Consider the following 17,361-nt stretch of genomic DNA (forward strand, 5'->3'; position numbering starts at 1 on the left):
TGAGCTAATGAAAGAAGCTCTGTTAAATACCCTGTTCAGAGCAGTAACCACGCCTCCGAGGCATCCTGATTGGTCCTGCAGCAATTGAGTGACAGGTCGTTCCGGAGGAGTGTCCTGATGACAACTTCCTGCCTAGATGCTGTAAAAGGCAGTCACTCCCTCGCGGCCGGCCTTGCATGACCGGATAGACCATGGAAAGGGAGCCATCAGGCCGTCTGGATGGAGGAACAGCTAAGTCTCTACCTCTTTCGGAGGTAGAGACCGCAGGTACCCTGACAATATGATACTGGAGCACAGAGGGTTTTCTTGAGGGCTGATGACTATTCATATCAATGGACACCCTATCTAGGAGGAAATCAGGACATATGGCAAATGAGAGAGTTAGTTTATACTGAAGCGAGACTTCCAGGCCACTTGTGTGTGACTTCTCACACCTTGCAGAGTGGCTCGGTTGGGGTCCCAGCTTCAAAGAGGAATTTGGATTGTAAACTCTGACCTCTGAAGTGTTTTAGAATATTGTATATTTTTCTGTAGAGGATCCTGGGAGAAAATGCCCTGTAATATTGTATGGGAGACCCATGTAGGGGTCCCTTTTGGCTTTCTGCCAATCACTGTGATAAGCTGTGTTCTTTGAACCTGACAGTCAGCACAAAAAAAAGCATAAATATACAGCATAAATATACAGCATATACAGCACAAATGGAACAATGTTTGTATACCTCCTCCTTATTTACCTAGACTGAACTCAATATGATGGCTAAATCTTAAAAATACATTGAAAAGGAAAACATGGCACACTAGCAGTATGTTATTCAGTGGTGTAATTTTCAATTAAGTGATGGTCCCCTTTTAAAATGTACATCTGTTGTACAGCGCTTCTGAATTTGTTGGCGCTTATACATAATAATAATGCTCACCAGTCCCGTGTGTTGTGTACATGCACCAGGCACTTATTGTTTATTTTTGGAAAAAATTATCTGTCAGTACATAACACACCGGTTTGTTGCAACTTGAAAAAGCTCTGCTACTCAGCTAATATAGCCACCCAGCTGAATGATGTGCGCATAAGATATTTCCACTGCCTTCCTCCAGTTCAGCAGCAGGTCACTTGGAAGCGCAGATTCTGCTTTGAAATTATTTCAAACCCAAAAGGTCAGTACAAAGTGGTTTAAAGAGCACTGGCTCTAAAATTAAGATCAGATGCGCATCCCATTAGCTTGCACGTGCAGGTCACAAGGAGACATAAAATAAAGCTATGCATGCCAAATAATATTGCATCCTAAAATCTGGCAGACAATTAACAGCACATTAGCTAGATGTGTTAGAATTCCAGTGTTCTAAAAGTCTTCACAGTGTGCTGTTACTAAGGCATTTAAAAAAAAAAAAATCTTAACTGAATAATTTTTTTTCTTTCACTTGGCAACCACCTTTTAGGACAGCAAAGGGTACGTTTTGGGCTTCTAGCTCTTGAGGATTCTTATTTTCATGAGGCTGTTATTCCACAACACCTGGGTGGGGTGCCACGTATTAACCACCACCTTAAGCATCAGCTAAATCTTTTTGCTGTTGTCTTAATCTGATCGCTTACAGAGTTACTCCATGCATTGCATCCTATACAGACCGCTGTAGTGGTTATGATGCCAGGAGTTCCCTGACCCCGTAATGGGGCAAACAGTTTTCCAACATTTTATCCACATAGCTGGGTTCCTGGTGATCAGTGATAACATACAGGTTTGGCAGAACCCGCCATCCATCCACAGGCTGAGAGCCAATGAATATAATTCTGTGCATCCAATTTTTGTTCCCGTACCCTCCATTACACTGCCGGAGGTGGAGTTACATCTCCAGTACCAAAGAGGGTAACACTAGGTATGTGCTGTGCTCCAAAGCAAAATGATACACGTACCCACTCCAGGCGCCATGACCACTTCAAATAACTGAAGTGGTCATGGCATTTGCAGAAATCTTTTAAGACTTTATATAAATATTAAAAAAGTGTAGAGGCGTAACACCAAGCTTCAGGACAGCTTTAATAAATATGAAAAAAGCAGTGTTTCAACCTGTTACATGGTCTTTCTCAAATGTGCACAGACAGGCAGAATACTTTTTTGAAAAAGAAAGGTGTCAATTTCTGTGTTTAAATGTATTTCTATGTTTTTGTTAATTTATTAAACCAAAAACTATTACCATGCGTATGGCTCTCCTGCATACCTCCCAACTGTTCCACATAGGCGTGCGCAGCCTATTGCATTAGGGTGTGCACCCTAAAGCACAAGCACACGCGGCGTATATATATATATATATATATATATATATATATATATATATATGTGTGTATATATGTATATATACACATATACACACACAGACACAAAGCTGTGTGTGTGCTGTGTGAGGGTGCTGTTAGTGTGATGTGTGTGTGAGGGTGCTGGTAGTGTACTATGTGGGTGAGGGTGTTTGTGTGTGCGTGCTTGTGAGGGTGCTGTGAATGTACTGTGTGTCAGGGTGCTGTTTGTGTGTGTGTGTGCACTTGTGAGGGTGCTGTAAATGTACTGTGTGTGAGGGTGATGTTTGTGTGTGAGGGTACTGGTAGTGTGCTGTGTGTGTTTTTTAGGGTCCTGTTTGTGTTTGTGAGGGTACTGTTAGTGTGCTGTGTGAGTGTGAGAGTGCTGTTTGTGTAATGTGTGTGAGAGTGCTGTGTGTTTGTGAGGGTGCTGTGTGTGAGGGTGCTGTGTGTGTGGGTGCTGTATGTGTGTGGGTGCTGTGTATGTGTGTGGGTGCTGTGTATGTGTGTGGGTGCTGTGTATGTGTGTGGGTGCTGTGTATGTGTGTGGGTGCTGTGTATGTGTGTGGGTGCTGTGTATGAGTGTGGGTGCTGTGTATGTGTGTGGGTGCTGTGTATGTGTGTGGGTGCTGTGTATGTGTGTGGGTGCTGTGTATGTCTGGGTGCTGTGTATGTCTGTGGGTGCTGTGTATGTCTGGGTGCTGTGTATGTCTGGGTGCTGTGTATGTCTGTGGGTGCTGTGTATGTCTGGGTGCTGTGTATGTCTGGGTGCTGTGTATGTCTGTGGGTGCTGTGTATGTCTGTGGGTGCTGTGTATGTCTATGGGTGCTGTGTATGTCTATGGGTGCTGTGTATGTGTGTTGGTGCTGTGTATGTGTGTTGGTGCTGTGTATGTGTGTTGGTGCTGTGTATGTGTGTTGGTGCTGTGTATGTGTGTTGGTGCTGTGTATATGTGTGGGGGGTGGAGGTGGGGGTACATTACTCAATATCCCCCCTCCCTTCTTACTTTATGTAGGGAGGGGGGATCTTTCCTTGCTGCTTTCCCTGGTGGTCCAGTGGAGGTGGGGGCAGATCAGTTATCCCCCCTCCCTTCTTACCTTATGCCTGGGAGGGGGGATCCTGCTGCTGCCATCCATCCCTGGTGGTCCAGTGGAGAGTGAACTCTAGCCCCGCAGGGCTAGAGTTCACTCACGCGAGATCTGAGCGTTGCCGCGGCAACGCTCAGATCTCGCGAGAGGAACCCGGCGGAGCTGCTGGCAAGAGCTCCGCCGGTCCTCTCCTGCCTCCCTCACTGCCTGTGGGTCGGTGGGGAGGGAGGCTGAGAGCAGAGCCGGCGCTCGGATAGCGCCGGCTCTGCATGGACTGACAGGGGAGATCCTGAGATCTCCCCTGCCGGTCTCAATGCATAGGCGTGCCACGGGGATTAGGGTGTGCCCAGGCACACCCGGCACACCCCGTGCGCACGCCTATGCTGTTCCACATCTGGCAGGCCAGTCCTGATTGGTTACAATTGGCAAGCCCACTCCGTCTAGTTCTGTTCTATACTATACCTCCTCCAGCTATCTGTTATGTGTTTCAGTTTTTTTAGGTAATTGGAGAGATCCTTTAGGGTGGCTCTGAGAATACTTTTCGTGGGCACCATTTTCGACTTTCGTACTTGTGTGTATGTACATGCTACTGTAACAAAATGGCAACATTTTTATCCAGCACAACAATGTTTGCTGTTTGGCTGTCAAATTTACCAGGACTTGGATGACATCAGTTTCCAGAGTCAAATTTGGAAAAGTGACCTCATCTCCAAAAAATTCAAAACCGTTTTTACAATTTAGTTTTAAAATCCACATTGGGAACTGATGGATAGATTCCATACAGAGTTAATTATGCTCATTGAAGAATACATTGTGGTAAAAAATAAAAATAAAAAAATAAAACATAGATACTGGTAAATCCAACAATAACTTTCAATTCTGGCATTCAAACCTGTCAAATGTGTAAATGGATTAAGTCCGGACCAAGCCGTTAAGCTTGAACTTTTCTTTAATAATGAACTTTTTGGTTCACGGCACATCCATAATCAACATTTCACAGTACCTATTACGCTTAAGCACTGCCAGCAAATACATCACTGTAAATGTAGCTTTTCAGGCATGCTATGCCTTTGACCCATTGACCTTATGATCTAATTTTTAAAGCTTGATGAAGACTCTGAAATTGCATCCAAGTTCATGCACTTCAAAGAAAATGACAGTCATATTGTCTAATTATTAGCATTTGACAAGCCCTATTTATGCACAAATGCACTTTTCCCGAATGTGACATGGTGCTAACAATCCTTTGTATTCCCGATGATAAAGAATCAAATGATGTGGAAAGGTCATCTTAAATATCAAGAAGCACAGTGCAGACACCAAACTTCAACTTCCCTTCGGAAAGAAGAAACAAGTCCTTGTGACAGACATGTCCTCGGGCAAACCTAGCATGATGTATAGTGCCAAACATGAACCTAGATGGAGGCTGTGACACACGGCAGGGAACAAAATGCAGATCAAAGGATGTGTGTTCTTCATCTAGAAGAAGAAGGATGCACACTCTTGTGACAACAGCGTACCCATTCCCTCTGGACGTAATTTCTTCATCTTTTATGGCATTTATGATACCAAAGATAATGTGTCTTTTAATACCCTTAGAGGATAATGCTATTATGAATGTTTTGTAGCTAAAAGTTAACGTCCTTTGGGTAGGTATTAATAAATATTTCATATGCCCCAAGGGTCCCAAAGCGGGATTGATTTATATGGTAGAATGTGCACCGTGATATAATGGTAACTTTGTGTCAAAGAGAAAATAATTTTGAAATAACGTTTCCCATGTGTTTTTGTCTCTTTTCTTTATATGTGTTTTATAATCTCATTAATATTATAATTACGTTATTTTATGATTTGAAGAGGGTGGAAACGGATTCAGACCTTTTAAAATATATCTTTTTTTTTTACAGAAATAAAGGAATCTTTCTATTACAGGAATGCCAGTTGAAGTTGTATTTCAAGGCATATTATCAAAGCAGACCCTTGCTCACATTATCCACACACAAAAAAAGCCAAATATGTTTTAAAAAATAAAAAACCTTAATCTGTTTTGTAGTTTTTTAAAATGTATTTTGTGAGCATTAGCCGTCTTAAATATAAAAAGGTCCTTGTGATTCTGATAAGTTGTCAGGTATTACTGCCATTCAGAAGTAAGACAGTGATAAAGAAACAATAAACAAATGCAGAATTCAGAAATTATACATCAAACTGTGTGTCTGAGAGGGGGCACGAGCACTATTATCTTAAACCCGTTTAATCCATAATGTGGGAGGGAATATCAGCGAGCCCACTGCCAGTTAAAGACATCTTATACTCTACTTAATTTGATAAAGGATGTTAGGATAAAGGTACCATCCCAGGTCTCCCAGGCATTGTTCAGTTTGACATAAGATCCTATTTTTGTTTTTTAGCCCCTCAATAAAATACCGGTAGATATATTTGGCATATACTGTATATCCAACCTGATAGCTTTGCCATGAAAGACGGGCCCAGTTTTATGACACAGAATGGAGAAATAAAGTAAACAAAGTGCAGGTCAGGAGCCTGGATACAAGTCAAGGGCTCATGAGCTGCACCACTGTAACCACCTAATAAGGAACTCCAATAAGGGGTAACCCTCCTAAATATGCAGTAAATAGAAGAAAGTGATGTATAGAATTCCACAAGGGGAAACTAACATCAGGAGAGCTCCACTGGTATAAGAAATGAGGAAGGGGGCCCTATATTTAATCAATCTAAGGATAAAAGGGGATATGCAAATAAAAAGTATAACTTAAAAAAGGGAGATCTACTAAACGGTGCCCAGGGGATCCATTATCTGGAGTACTAAATAGCATCTAAGTTCCAGTACCCCTAGTGTCAGGCTGATGGGAAGGCAGTATGAACGATGTGTCCAGCCCCGCCTGGCTCAACTCTATAGGTCAGGGTGTAAGAGCATTATGGGTGATGTAGTTCAAAACATCTGGAGTGACGAAGGTTGCCTATCCCTGGTCTAGACACTCTGCCTCTCAGGACCTCTCACATTAAACAGCTGATGGCCATGTCTCATCAGCAATAGGTATTTAAATGGAACAACAAGACGCTCATGTTCACAGGCTCCTAACGACGTCGTTTTGAACACGCCGAAACGCGCGTCGAGCGTTTTCTTTTTCTTTAATCACTGCACTTGGTAGCACTTTTTTATATTTGTTACCACCAGGGTTCTTGATTTTTAGGTGTTTCTTTATTTTATTTTTTTATAACTTTAGTAGGGTAGACACTAGTGGTCAGACCACTTGAGATATTTTTTTTTCTGTGAGACTTTTCATCTGCGTTGAGACCAGATTAGCTGGTCCCTTACACTACCTTCCGGTCAGACACTAGGGGAACTGGAACTTAGGTGCTATTTAGTACTCCAGATAATGCATTCCCTGGGCACCGTTTAGTAGTTCTCTCTTTTTTAAAGTTATACTTTTTGTTTGCATATACATTTTTATCCTTTGATTGATTAAAGGTAGGGTCCCCCTTCCTCATTTCTTATACCAGTGGAGCTCTCCTAATGTTAGCTTCCCCTTGTGGGATTCTATACATCACTTTCTCCTATTTCCTGACCCAGTTTTATGATTAGCATTTAAGGCCAAAATGTAATATTTTAGATAAGCTTTTCAAATTATTTAAAATTTTTAAATACAATTTAAAAAATATTTAAAATATTGAATTTGATTTCTTTATACTTTTTTGATGATATATATTTTTTTAAATTGTACAAAAAAGTGAGCAAAATTAATTTTGAGACCTGAGTGGGGGTTTACCGTAGGGCAAGCTATTGAGTTTTTCTAAGCTTTCTCAGAGTTCTCATATTCTCTGTTTTTGACTCATTATACCCTTACTGGGCTGGAACCTTTGCACGCCTATAATAAATGTCTATTTGAAGACCTATTCTATACCCATTACATCGCATATACTCAGACATGCAAATTAGAAACCCAGAGAAATTATGCAATTCTAGATTGTGAAAACCAGAGGTGTGCTGTCACGCGTTAATGTTTTTAGAATTATTTTTTTTCGTTTACAGGTGTCTAAAATGTACAGATTTTACATATGCAATGCTTTAATAATGGGTTTCGTGGTAACAGCTTTTGCATATACCAGACAAGCCACTGTTTATTTTATTTTTTTTGTTTCACTAATGTGGAGGATATGGTCACCAAAGGTTGTAGAACTGGAAATATGCCTCAGTGTTTCTGCACCTTTAGTAGACATATGACATATCCCCCTACCTTGCAGCAATTTGCTATCACTGCTATTAAAAAAAATCACAACATCCTAAAGGGAGTCTCAGCAGTCACTTTTGTCCTATCTTCTTATATAAGTCTTTCCAGATGGATATAATAGCGTACTGTATTTAGTATATACTATTCCAGGTCAAATGTAGGAGTAGCAGACATTTAAGGAGGTTTATTTTATTTATTTTTTTCGTAGGGTTATTTTTATTTTTTTATCACTCACATTCACACTTTGAAATAGCCACATTCACATACAGTTTATTAGCCACATTTATACACCTAACTAGACATGCACAAAAATATGCAAACTCTCACACCGCTAAACTCCCGCAAGCAGGGTTAATACACCCATATACAAGAACACAGCACTATCAACATTTTATTTTGTAGTATTATTCACGTGTCAGGCAGTTCAACACACTTATATAGCCACATTCACACACAGAGCATGATTAATCACAAGGGGACTTTAAGCAACTGCCTATGGCCCAAGGGTTAGACAAGAAACCCAGAACCATCCATTTTATTTGCCCCATTCACCACCCCTATGTGAAGAATGAAACTACTAACCGGCATAGGGCTATGTTGGATCGTATTCTTCTTTGCTCAGTTTGTTGGCCACCCTCCTATACAGAGTAGATAGAAATAGGAGTTCTGAGTATACTGTACTACTGCCCCTTACATGTACCTACGACGCAGGATAGCTCCACCTTGCTCCCTCTCTGCTGCCTGCTAACAGACGGTGGTCCTTGGGTAATGATATCACAGCCGGGCATACACTTTAATTAACACAAGGCATGCAGTCAGTGGTCCTGTTGTAGCTGTATCTCCTTGACAAATTTTTACGGCATTGTAAACTATAGATATTTTTGGGGGCTTGGTTGTTATCTTGGAAAGTTTTTTAGTACAGTTGTCAGTTCTTCACAAACCAGTGTTTAATGCATAGGCCCTTAGCATAATGACTCTACTAATATATTAATGGCGTATTGTAATTATATAATAACATGTAAACATAAGTTAAAGAGGCAACGTAACACAACCATAACCACTTCATCTTATTGAAGTGGTTATAGTTCAGAATCTCTTTGTTGCGTTTATGCTGATCAAGTTTTTGACTATTAAGCAAAAACGTAGGGTCTCCCTGACACATTCTAATTCCTACAATTGCAGAGCTGCATTTATACAAAGTATATCAGAATGAAATGGTAGACACATTTTCACAGCTTACTTAGCATTCCGAAGTGGTATAGCGGATAAGTGGATGGCTAGGTTGAAAAATTAGGATGAATATCAGAAACATTTTTAAGAGTCTAAATAGCTTTGGGCTTTTAACCTGTGAACCTATGTTCATACACTGTGTTTAAAATTCTATCTGTGCGTATCATTAATTTTGAGGTATATGTGTCACAAGAAAAAAAAAATTGCTGTTATCATGAGAGCGAGGGGACATTCACTGCCCGTGGAGGAAATTAATTTTGCATTGTATTGACTCTGTAAGCAAAGTAAATACTAATTTTGCAGAGATCACATCTCATAGCAAATGTACATATCCTGTCACATGTACATAATACTGTAATGGAAAGCTAAATTGTCCTTCCCTTTGCGGAGTACAAATAATATTCAGAATTTCAAAAATGTGCATAGCATATAAATGAGTTTCACTGTCTTTTTTTTTTTACTGACGAACAGGCTGTGTGAGTGCAAACGGTATCTTGTAATATTGCCGTGACCACCCTTAACCAATATAAAATCTGCTCAAATTCATTGTATTTTTTAAAATGCATTCCGTACATCCGTGAATCTGAGACAGGAGGGAGTTGGCAAGAGGCAGAGTCCTTAAAGGGGGCTGGTCATCCTGGAATGCAAACATGCCAAAGATGACAGGGTGGTCATTCAAGATGGTCAAGCAGAACTCCTCATGCACAGAGGGCTGCTGTGTCATTGACTTATGAGCAGAAATGCCTTCCTATAGCCAAGTCAGTCTTTAAAGAGCTATAAGATGATGCAAATACAAAATAAAATCTTTTTGACAGGCTTATTTTATTGACCCATTTAAGTGTAAAATAACTATTCAGTGTGCATAATCGAAAACAGAAAATAGTAACTGTAATTCTTTTATAGATCAAGTTCCCTACTGTTTTATTATTGTCTTCTCTTTGCATATCACACAGCCCTAGGTACCTACAGATTGAGTTACTCAGCCTGTTCTTGAATAAGTACCATTAATTTTTTGAGCTGGGTAAAACATGAGATATGAAGGTCTTACAGATGTAGAAAACTTAATGTACCCGCTGGTATATCACAGCATGCAGTAACGCAGCGTTTTTCCTCCCTCTTTTCACAAGAGCGTTGTTAAGACAGGCTGGAGCCGTTGATGCATTAAGCATATAACTTTAACATGTGCCAGAGGATGTTTGCTACATCTGTACATCAGACAGTGATTGCTTGAATACAGAGTTTAATGCAACTCTACCTTAATAGCAATTTATTTCATGCAATACGACTTAAAACGAAATGTGAAACAGTGTGCTGTGAAAGTCTACATTGTTGTTTGAATGTAGAATATTTAACCGTTAATCATATTTATTTATTTTTTTATTGTGCGTTTTTGCAAATAGGAAAGGCGAACAATAATGTACAATGGGACGAAGACTTGGAGTACATGGCCGCCAATCCAGTAAGAATTGCCTTTGTTTTGGTTGTCCATGGAAGAGCGTCACGACAGCTCCAGCGAATGTTCAAGGCAATTTATCACAAGGACCATTTTTACTTCATTCATTGTGACAAGGTAAAGATATATACGGTTTTAGTAATAAAGTTACTTTACTGTTGTATATTCATTCTCAGTGTTCTTGTTATAAGGCTGAACTGTGTTTGTTGCTTATATGCTTCTCTTTGGTTTGCTTCAAATCTATTACCTGTGAAAAAGAAACATATTTAATTATACATGGCACAAAATTAGTCTGTGAACCAGAGTGCTGCTATGTTACACCTATGAGATTAACCACGAAATCACTCACAGCAAAATTAACATGTAATATAACCAAAGTGATTGCGCCCAATAGGACTCAATTGTACACTCTATACTTACACACAGGCCGACATGATGTTACTTTAAAGGGACACTATAGTCACCTGAACAACTTCAGCTTAATGAGGTTGTTTAGGTGAGTGCTACAGCTACCCGGAGCCTTTTTCTTGTAAGCACTGTATTTTCTGAGAAAATGCAGTGTTTACATTAGAAGCTTGGAACACCTCTTGTTGCAGTCAATCAGACGGCCACCAGAGGGACTTCCGAGTTCAGAGGCCCTAAAAAGGCCTCTCGTCCGATGCATTCTGGGTGAATGCATCAGACGGGCTATCAGCACACAAAGCACTGTGAACGCGCTTTGTGTGCTGACAGCCTGTCAGCACTGCTGTGGGCGTGGCTTCAGCTGACAGCTGAAGCCCGAACCCACAGGGATGCTGTCCGGCCACAATAGTGGTTGAAGGGGGGGGGACCTACTCTCCTCCCCCCCCCCGGCCCCCACCCCTGAGCGGTGGGTGGGGGCCCTAAAAATAAGGGGGGCACATACTGCCCCCCCGGCCCCCACCCCTGTGCGGCGGGTGGGGGCCCTAAAATTATCAATAAGGGGGGACCTATTGTCCCCCCCCGGCCCCCACCCCTGTGCGGTGGGTGGGGGCATTAAAATAAAAAATAAGGGGGGGACATACTGCCCCCCCCGGCCCCCACCCCTGTGCGGCGGGTGGGGGCCCTAAAATTCACAATAGGGAGGGGACCTACTGTCCCCCCCCGGCCCCCACCCCTGTGCGGCGGGTGGGGGCCCTAAAATTCACAATAAGGGGGGGGGGCTACTGTCCCCCCCCGGCCCCCACCCCTGTGCGGCGGGTGGGGGCCCTAAAATAAAAAATAAGGGGGGGACCTACTGTCCCCCCCCCGGCCCCCACCCCTGAGCGGTGGGTGGGGGCCCTAAAATTCACAATAGGGAGGGGACCTACTGTCCCCCCCCCGGCCCCCACCCCTGTGCGGCGGGTGGGGGCCCTAAAATTCACAATAAGGGGGGGGGCCTACTGCCCCCCCCCCCGGCCCCCACCCCTGAGCGGTGGGTGGGGGCCCTAAAATTATCAATAGGGGGGACCTATTGTCCCCCCCCCGGCCCCCACCCCTGAGTGGTGGGTGGGGGCCCTAAATACAAAGGGGGTGGGGACCCTAGTTAACCCTCTCCCCCCCACCCCCCCTCCCCAAAAAAAAACTTATCTCCCTACCTACCCCCCTCACCCTAAAAATAATGAGGGGGGACCCTTTAACTAAAAACCTGTAAAGAAAAAAAAAATAAGATAAAAACAACTTACCATTCGATGTTTTCTTTCTTCTAAAATCTTCTTTCTTCTAAAATCTTCTTTCTTCAGCCCCAAAAAAGGCCAAATAAAAATCCATAATAACCGACGGAATAAAAAAAAAAAAAAAACCCGAGCGCAAAAAAAATAATCCATCTTCACCCATGGAGGGCTCCGCGCAGACTGAGCTCCGCAGGGCGGGGGAAGGCTTATAAAGCCTTGCCCTGCCCTGCAATTAGGCTAAGAACACTCTGATTGGTGGGTTTAAGCCAATCAGAGTGCTCTTTGTCATTTTACAAGCGTGGGAAAATTCCAAAGAACTTTCCCACGCTTGTAAAATGACAAAGAGCACTGTGATTGGATGGCTTGAAATCCATCCAATCACAGTGCTCTTTGTCATTTAACAAGCGTGAGAAAGTTCTTTGGAATTTTCCCACGCTTGTAAAATGACACAGAGCACTGTGATTGGATGGATTTCAAGCCATCCAATCACAGTGCTCTGTGTCATTTTACAAGCGTGGGAAAATTCCAAAGAACTTTCCCACGCTTGTAAAATGACAAAGAGCACTGTGATTGGATGGCTTGAAATCCATCCAATCACAGTGCTCTTTGTCATTTTACAAGCGTGAGAAAGTTCTTTGGAATTTTCCCACGCTTGTAAAATGACACAGAGCACTGTGATTGGATGGATTTCAAGCCATCCAATCACAGTGCTCTGTGTCATTTTACAAGCGTGGGAAAATTCCAAAGAACTTTCCCACGCTTGTAAAATGACAAAGAGCACTGTGATTGGATGGCTTGAAATCCATCCAATCACAGTGCTCTGTGTCATTTTACAAGCGTGGGAAAATTCCAAAGAACTTTCCCACGCTTGTAAAATGACACAGAGCACTGTGATTGGATGGCTTGAAATCCATCCAATCACAGTGCTCTGTGTCATTTTACAAGCGTGGGAAAATACCAAAGAACTTTCCCACGCTTGTAAAATGACACAGAGCACTGTGATTGGATGGCTTTAAATCCATCCAATCACAGTGCTCTGTGTCATTTTACAAGCGTGGGAAAATTCCAAAGAACTTTCCCACGCTTGTAAAATGACAAAGAGCACTCTGATTGGCTTAAACCCACCAATCAGAGTGTTCTTAGCATAATTGCAGGGCGGGGCAAGGCTTTATAAGCCTTCCCCCGCCCTGCGGAGCTCAGTCTGCGCGGAGCCCTCCATGGGTGAAGATGGATTATTTTTTTTTGCGCTCGTTTTTTTTTTTTTTTTTTTTTAATTGCGTCGGTTATTATGGATTTTTATTTGGCCTTTTTTGGGGCTGAAGAAAGAAGATTTTAGAAGAAAGAAAACATTGAATGGTAAGTTGATTTTATCTCATTTTTTCTTTTTTTACAGGTTTTTAGTTAATGGTCCCCCCTCATTATTTTTAGGGTGAGGGGGGTAGGTAGGGAGATATTTTTTTTTTGGGGGGGGGGGAGGGTTAACTAGGGTCCCCCCCCCCTTTGTATTTAGGGCCCCCACCCACCGCTCAGGGGTGGGGGCCGGGGGGGACAATAGGTCCCCCCCCTTATTGATAATTTTATGGCCCCCACCCGCCGCTCAGGGGTGGGGGCCGGGGGGGGGACAGTAGGTCCCCCCCCCCTTATTGATAATTTTAGGGCCCCCACCCGCCGCTCAGGGGTGGGGGCCGGGGGGGGGGACAGTAAGTCCCCCCCCCTCATTGATAATTTTAGGGCCCCCACCCGCCGCACAGGGGTGGGGGCCGGGGGGGACAGTAGGTCCCCTCCTTATTGATAATTGTAGGGCCCCCACCTGCCGCTCAGGGGTGGGGGCCGGGGTGGGGACAGTAGGTCCCCCCCTTATTGATAATTGTAGGGCCCCCACCCGCCGCTCAGGGGTGGGGGCCGGGGGGGGACAGTAGGTCCCCCCCTCATTGATAATTTTAGGGCCCCCACCCGCCGCACAGGGGTGGGGGCCGGGGGGGACAGTAGGTCCCCCCCTTATTGATAATTGTAGGGCCCCCACCCGCCGCTCAGGGGTGGGGGCCGGGGGGGGACAGTAGGTCCCCCCCTCATTGATCATTTTAGGGCCCCCACCCGCCGCACAGGGGTGGGGGCCGGGGGGGACAGTAGGTCCCCCCCTTATTGATAATTGTAGGGCCCCCACCCGCCGCTCAGGGGTGGGGGCCGGGGGGGGACAGTAGGTCCCCCCCTCATTGATAATTTTAGGGCCCCCACCCGCCGCACAGGGGTGGGGGCCGGGGGGGGACAGTAGGTCCCCCCCCTTATTGATAATTTTAGAAAGCGAGCTGAGCTGTCAGTCAGACAGCTCAGCTCGCGAACGCGCATTCCGCGCACATGCGCGGTAAAGCGCTCAGGTTCTTCATAGGGCGGCATTCAATGCCGCTCTATGAAGAACGCGATTGGTGCAGCGCGAAGCCGTCCCATTGGGCCCCGCGATTTCGTCATTTTGACGAAAAAGGGGGCGCGGCCTAGCGGGGAGCTCGGCGCTGGAACGGAGGTAAGTTTTTAAGATAAAAACACCTCGAAATTTATTTTTAATAAATGAAAGTACATATAAAAGCAAGAAGGAAGGCTGGGGGACCTGTCTTTCTTGCTTTTATATGGTGACTATAGAGTCCCTTTAAGTTTGGAAGTGCACGTTCTACACTCCTTATTTCTATAGAAACTAAATAAAAGCAGCAATATAGTATTATTATATAGGATATATTATATCCAAATAATTATAAAACACTCCCTCTACAAGAAGAAACCCACGACTCTGAATAACGTGACGAATAACGCGTGGCTTCGTGTAGGGCGAATGTTTTTTTTATTATTTGCACTTACACTTTAATTATATCACTTTAATTCTGTTGCCTGGGTTCATTGTTACCCAACAGTCTTCATATGTATTGCTTGGGAATTGTATCACCTTTTATTTATATTTTCGATTATTTGATTATTATTATCAGGTGTTTCGTAGCATTTTACTTCCTTCCTCATTTTCTGGGATAGCCAATGATTCTATATCTTTGGTTAGTGGTGTTTTCTGCTGATTTCTGTGTACTTGATGTTGCTTCATTTTTTTGTTTTTGCTTCTCTACCGTCTTTTGTTGTTTATTGATTGTATTAATTTCACTAATTAAGGATCCAATTCCATGGTATAGCAGGAATGCCCAAATATTCTAAAATCACAACTTACATATTGCTTGCCAGCGTTTAGAATGACAAAGCATCATGGAAGTAGGGTTTTATAAACATCTGGGCAACCACCTTTTGGGTACCCCTGTCATCTAACATTTGTGTTAACCAACTGTGGTATGTGCCAACAACCAATCGTACAAATCACCAGAGGAAGACCACATCTGTTTGTTACATCTCCATAAAAACATGTGTAGTGGAGAGGTAGTATAATCCACAGTATCTCCGTTGGGTAACAGGAACAGCATAAAATAATCCAGGCAAATACATACAGCATACAATAATCCCAGTAGTGTTGTAAGAATCCTTCCTTCCCAAGAACTAGACGACACATAGGCTGGGAGTCAACTGGGCTTTTAATCACAGGTCACAGTATTTATGGGATTCCCCATGCAAGGGGTTTCCCTACTGACATTACAGGGGTTGTACAGTAGGGGACTACATGGGGAACTTAACAACCTGGACATTTCTCCCATCATGTACTGCTGTACGAGAGGGATACTCCCACTAGAATATACAGTTAAGTGGATTATCCCTCCGTGCAGCAGAACCAATATTTTACAAGAAAATGCACAACATTATTCCCTTTATTTAAACGAATGGACGTTCGGTAGATAGCTAGGGTCTGAGCTCACATTTCGTGAAAGTACCGCTCAGATCCCAGCACAACTAACCGCACGCCGCACGAAATACATATTATTTCCAAGTTATATACAAAGTACCGATTAACCGTATGGGAACAAACTACCGCAGGACCGGGGCTCCCGAACGGCTTGGAAGTCCAGCGGTATTCGTGCCGTTGAGTAGCCGATTTTAGTTCCAGGCGCTCGACGACCAAATACCGCTGGGCTAACAAAGGATCCAAGATGGCCGACCGCCGCGTGGTCGGTAGCCGAACGGCGGCCACCCTGAATCTCTCTAATTACCGATTGCAACAATGTTTCAATCTTTAATGGGAGCCACACGACCTCCTGTGTGTGGTCTCCCATTCGGCAGTTTGTTCGTTTCACGAACAGTGTTGAAATTTACTGTTCGTGAAACTACTGTATGAATGCTTTTGTTTGCATGAAATACACATACATGAATACACTTGGTTCTAACAACCTTAACCCCTTAAGGACACATGACATGTGTCACATGTCATGATTCCCTTTTATTCCAGAAGTTTGGTCCTTAAGGGGTTAAAGCTACAGAAACACATTTAAGCAAATACAGTCTCAAACATGTATGCTCACTGCCACTCCAATAGGGCCATAAATACATATTTGATTATTAATTAATTCTACTATTTGGCTTGTCCAAGTTCACTAATTTTTTTTTAATGTTTATTCCATCCTCTGAAATAGCGGTCAAATTATTTGTACAGACAAGTGAACCAGTTTGCAAATCAGTATCCCAATGTCCGTGTCACTTCATGGAGAATGTCAACCATTTGGGGTGGAGCAAGTCTTCTTTCGACTTACCTGCAAAGTATGAGGGATCTTCTGGAGATGTCAGACTGGTCATGGGACTTTTTCATCAATCTCAGTGCTGCAGATTATCCAGTCAGGTAAATTATTCAACTAATGAGTTCAAATATAAATATGCTTTAGTGACATCAAACATGGTATGTAGCAATTACACATGCATATTTGTAAACATATATATATATATATATATATATATATATATAGTACGTTTTGTAGGTGGGGACGTGAGACAGTATAAAGATAATTGGTGGAGTATGGTAAATATGACGTCACTATGATGGTCTTAATGCTGGGGGATGTAGAGTTTAAGAATTCTCAGTTTTCCTTCTGTTTCCCTCTTCTAGCCTTTTATTCTATTGTTTTCTAGGGATAGACTGGTAAGGTGCTGTTTCGGGATAATTTGACACTGTATGAAAATCATACCCTATTCAAAAAAAGTGGATGTCTATTAATCATTAAAAGAAGCGGCAAAAAAAAACCTCATAAAAAAGCATAGGAAATTAATAGCTCAGGTTCCCACAGTGGTCATTTGATGTACTGCAGCTTTTTGTTTATTTATTAAGTCCCTCAATACCAAAATCAAGTATACACATTTTTATTGTCATGTACTATGCAGTATGAACGCTAATCCTTATGATTTACAACCTGTAGATGAACACATTTCTCTACCAGAAGCCACTCGTCACTGATAAAGTGACTATACATTTCCTGAAAAT

General features: G+C 42.9%; 1 protein-coding gene across 1 annotated transcript in view; it reads left to right on the forward strand.

Annotated features, from left to right (window-relative positions):
* XYLT1 (xylosyltransferase 1) overlaps window positions 1–17,361 on the forward strand; it is a 281,468-nt gene that overhangs the window by 187,470 nt on the left and 76,637 nt on the right. Inside the window, exons 3-4 of the mRNA XM_063430321.1 lie at window positions 10,253–10,422; window positions 16,523–16,725. Of these exons, the coding sequence (XP_063286391.1) occupies window positions 10,253–10,422; window positions 16,523–16,725 (373 nt within the window). The remainder of the gene's footprint in view (window positions 1–10,252; window positions 10,423–16,522; window positions 16,726–17,361) is intronic.

Source organism: Pelobates fuscus, chromosome 8 (genome assembly GCF_036172605.1).
Source record: "Pelobates fuscus isolate aPelFus1 chromosome 8, aPelFus1.pri, whole genome shotgun sequence".
Taxonomy (NCBI): Eukaryota; Metazoa; Chordata; class Amphibia; order Anura; family Pelobatidae; genus Pelobates; species Pelobates fuscus.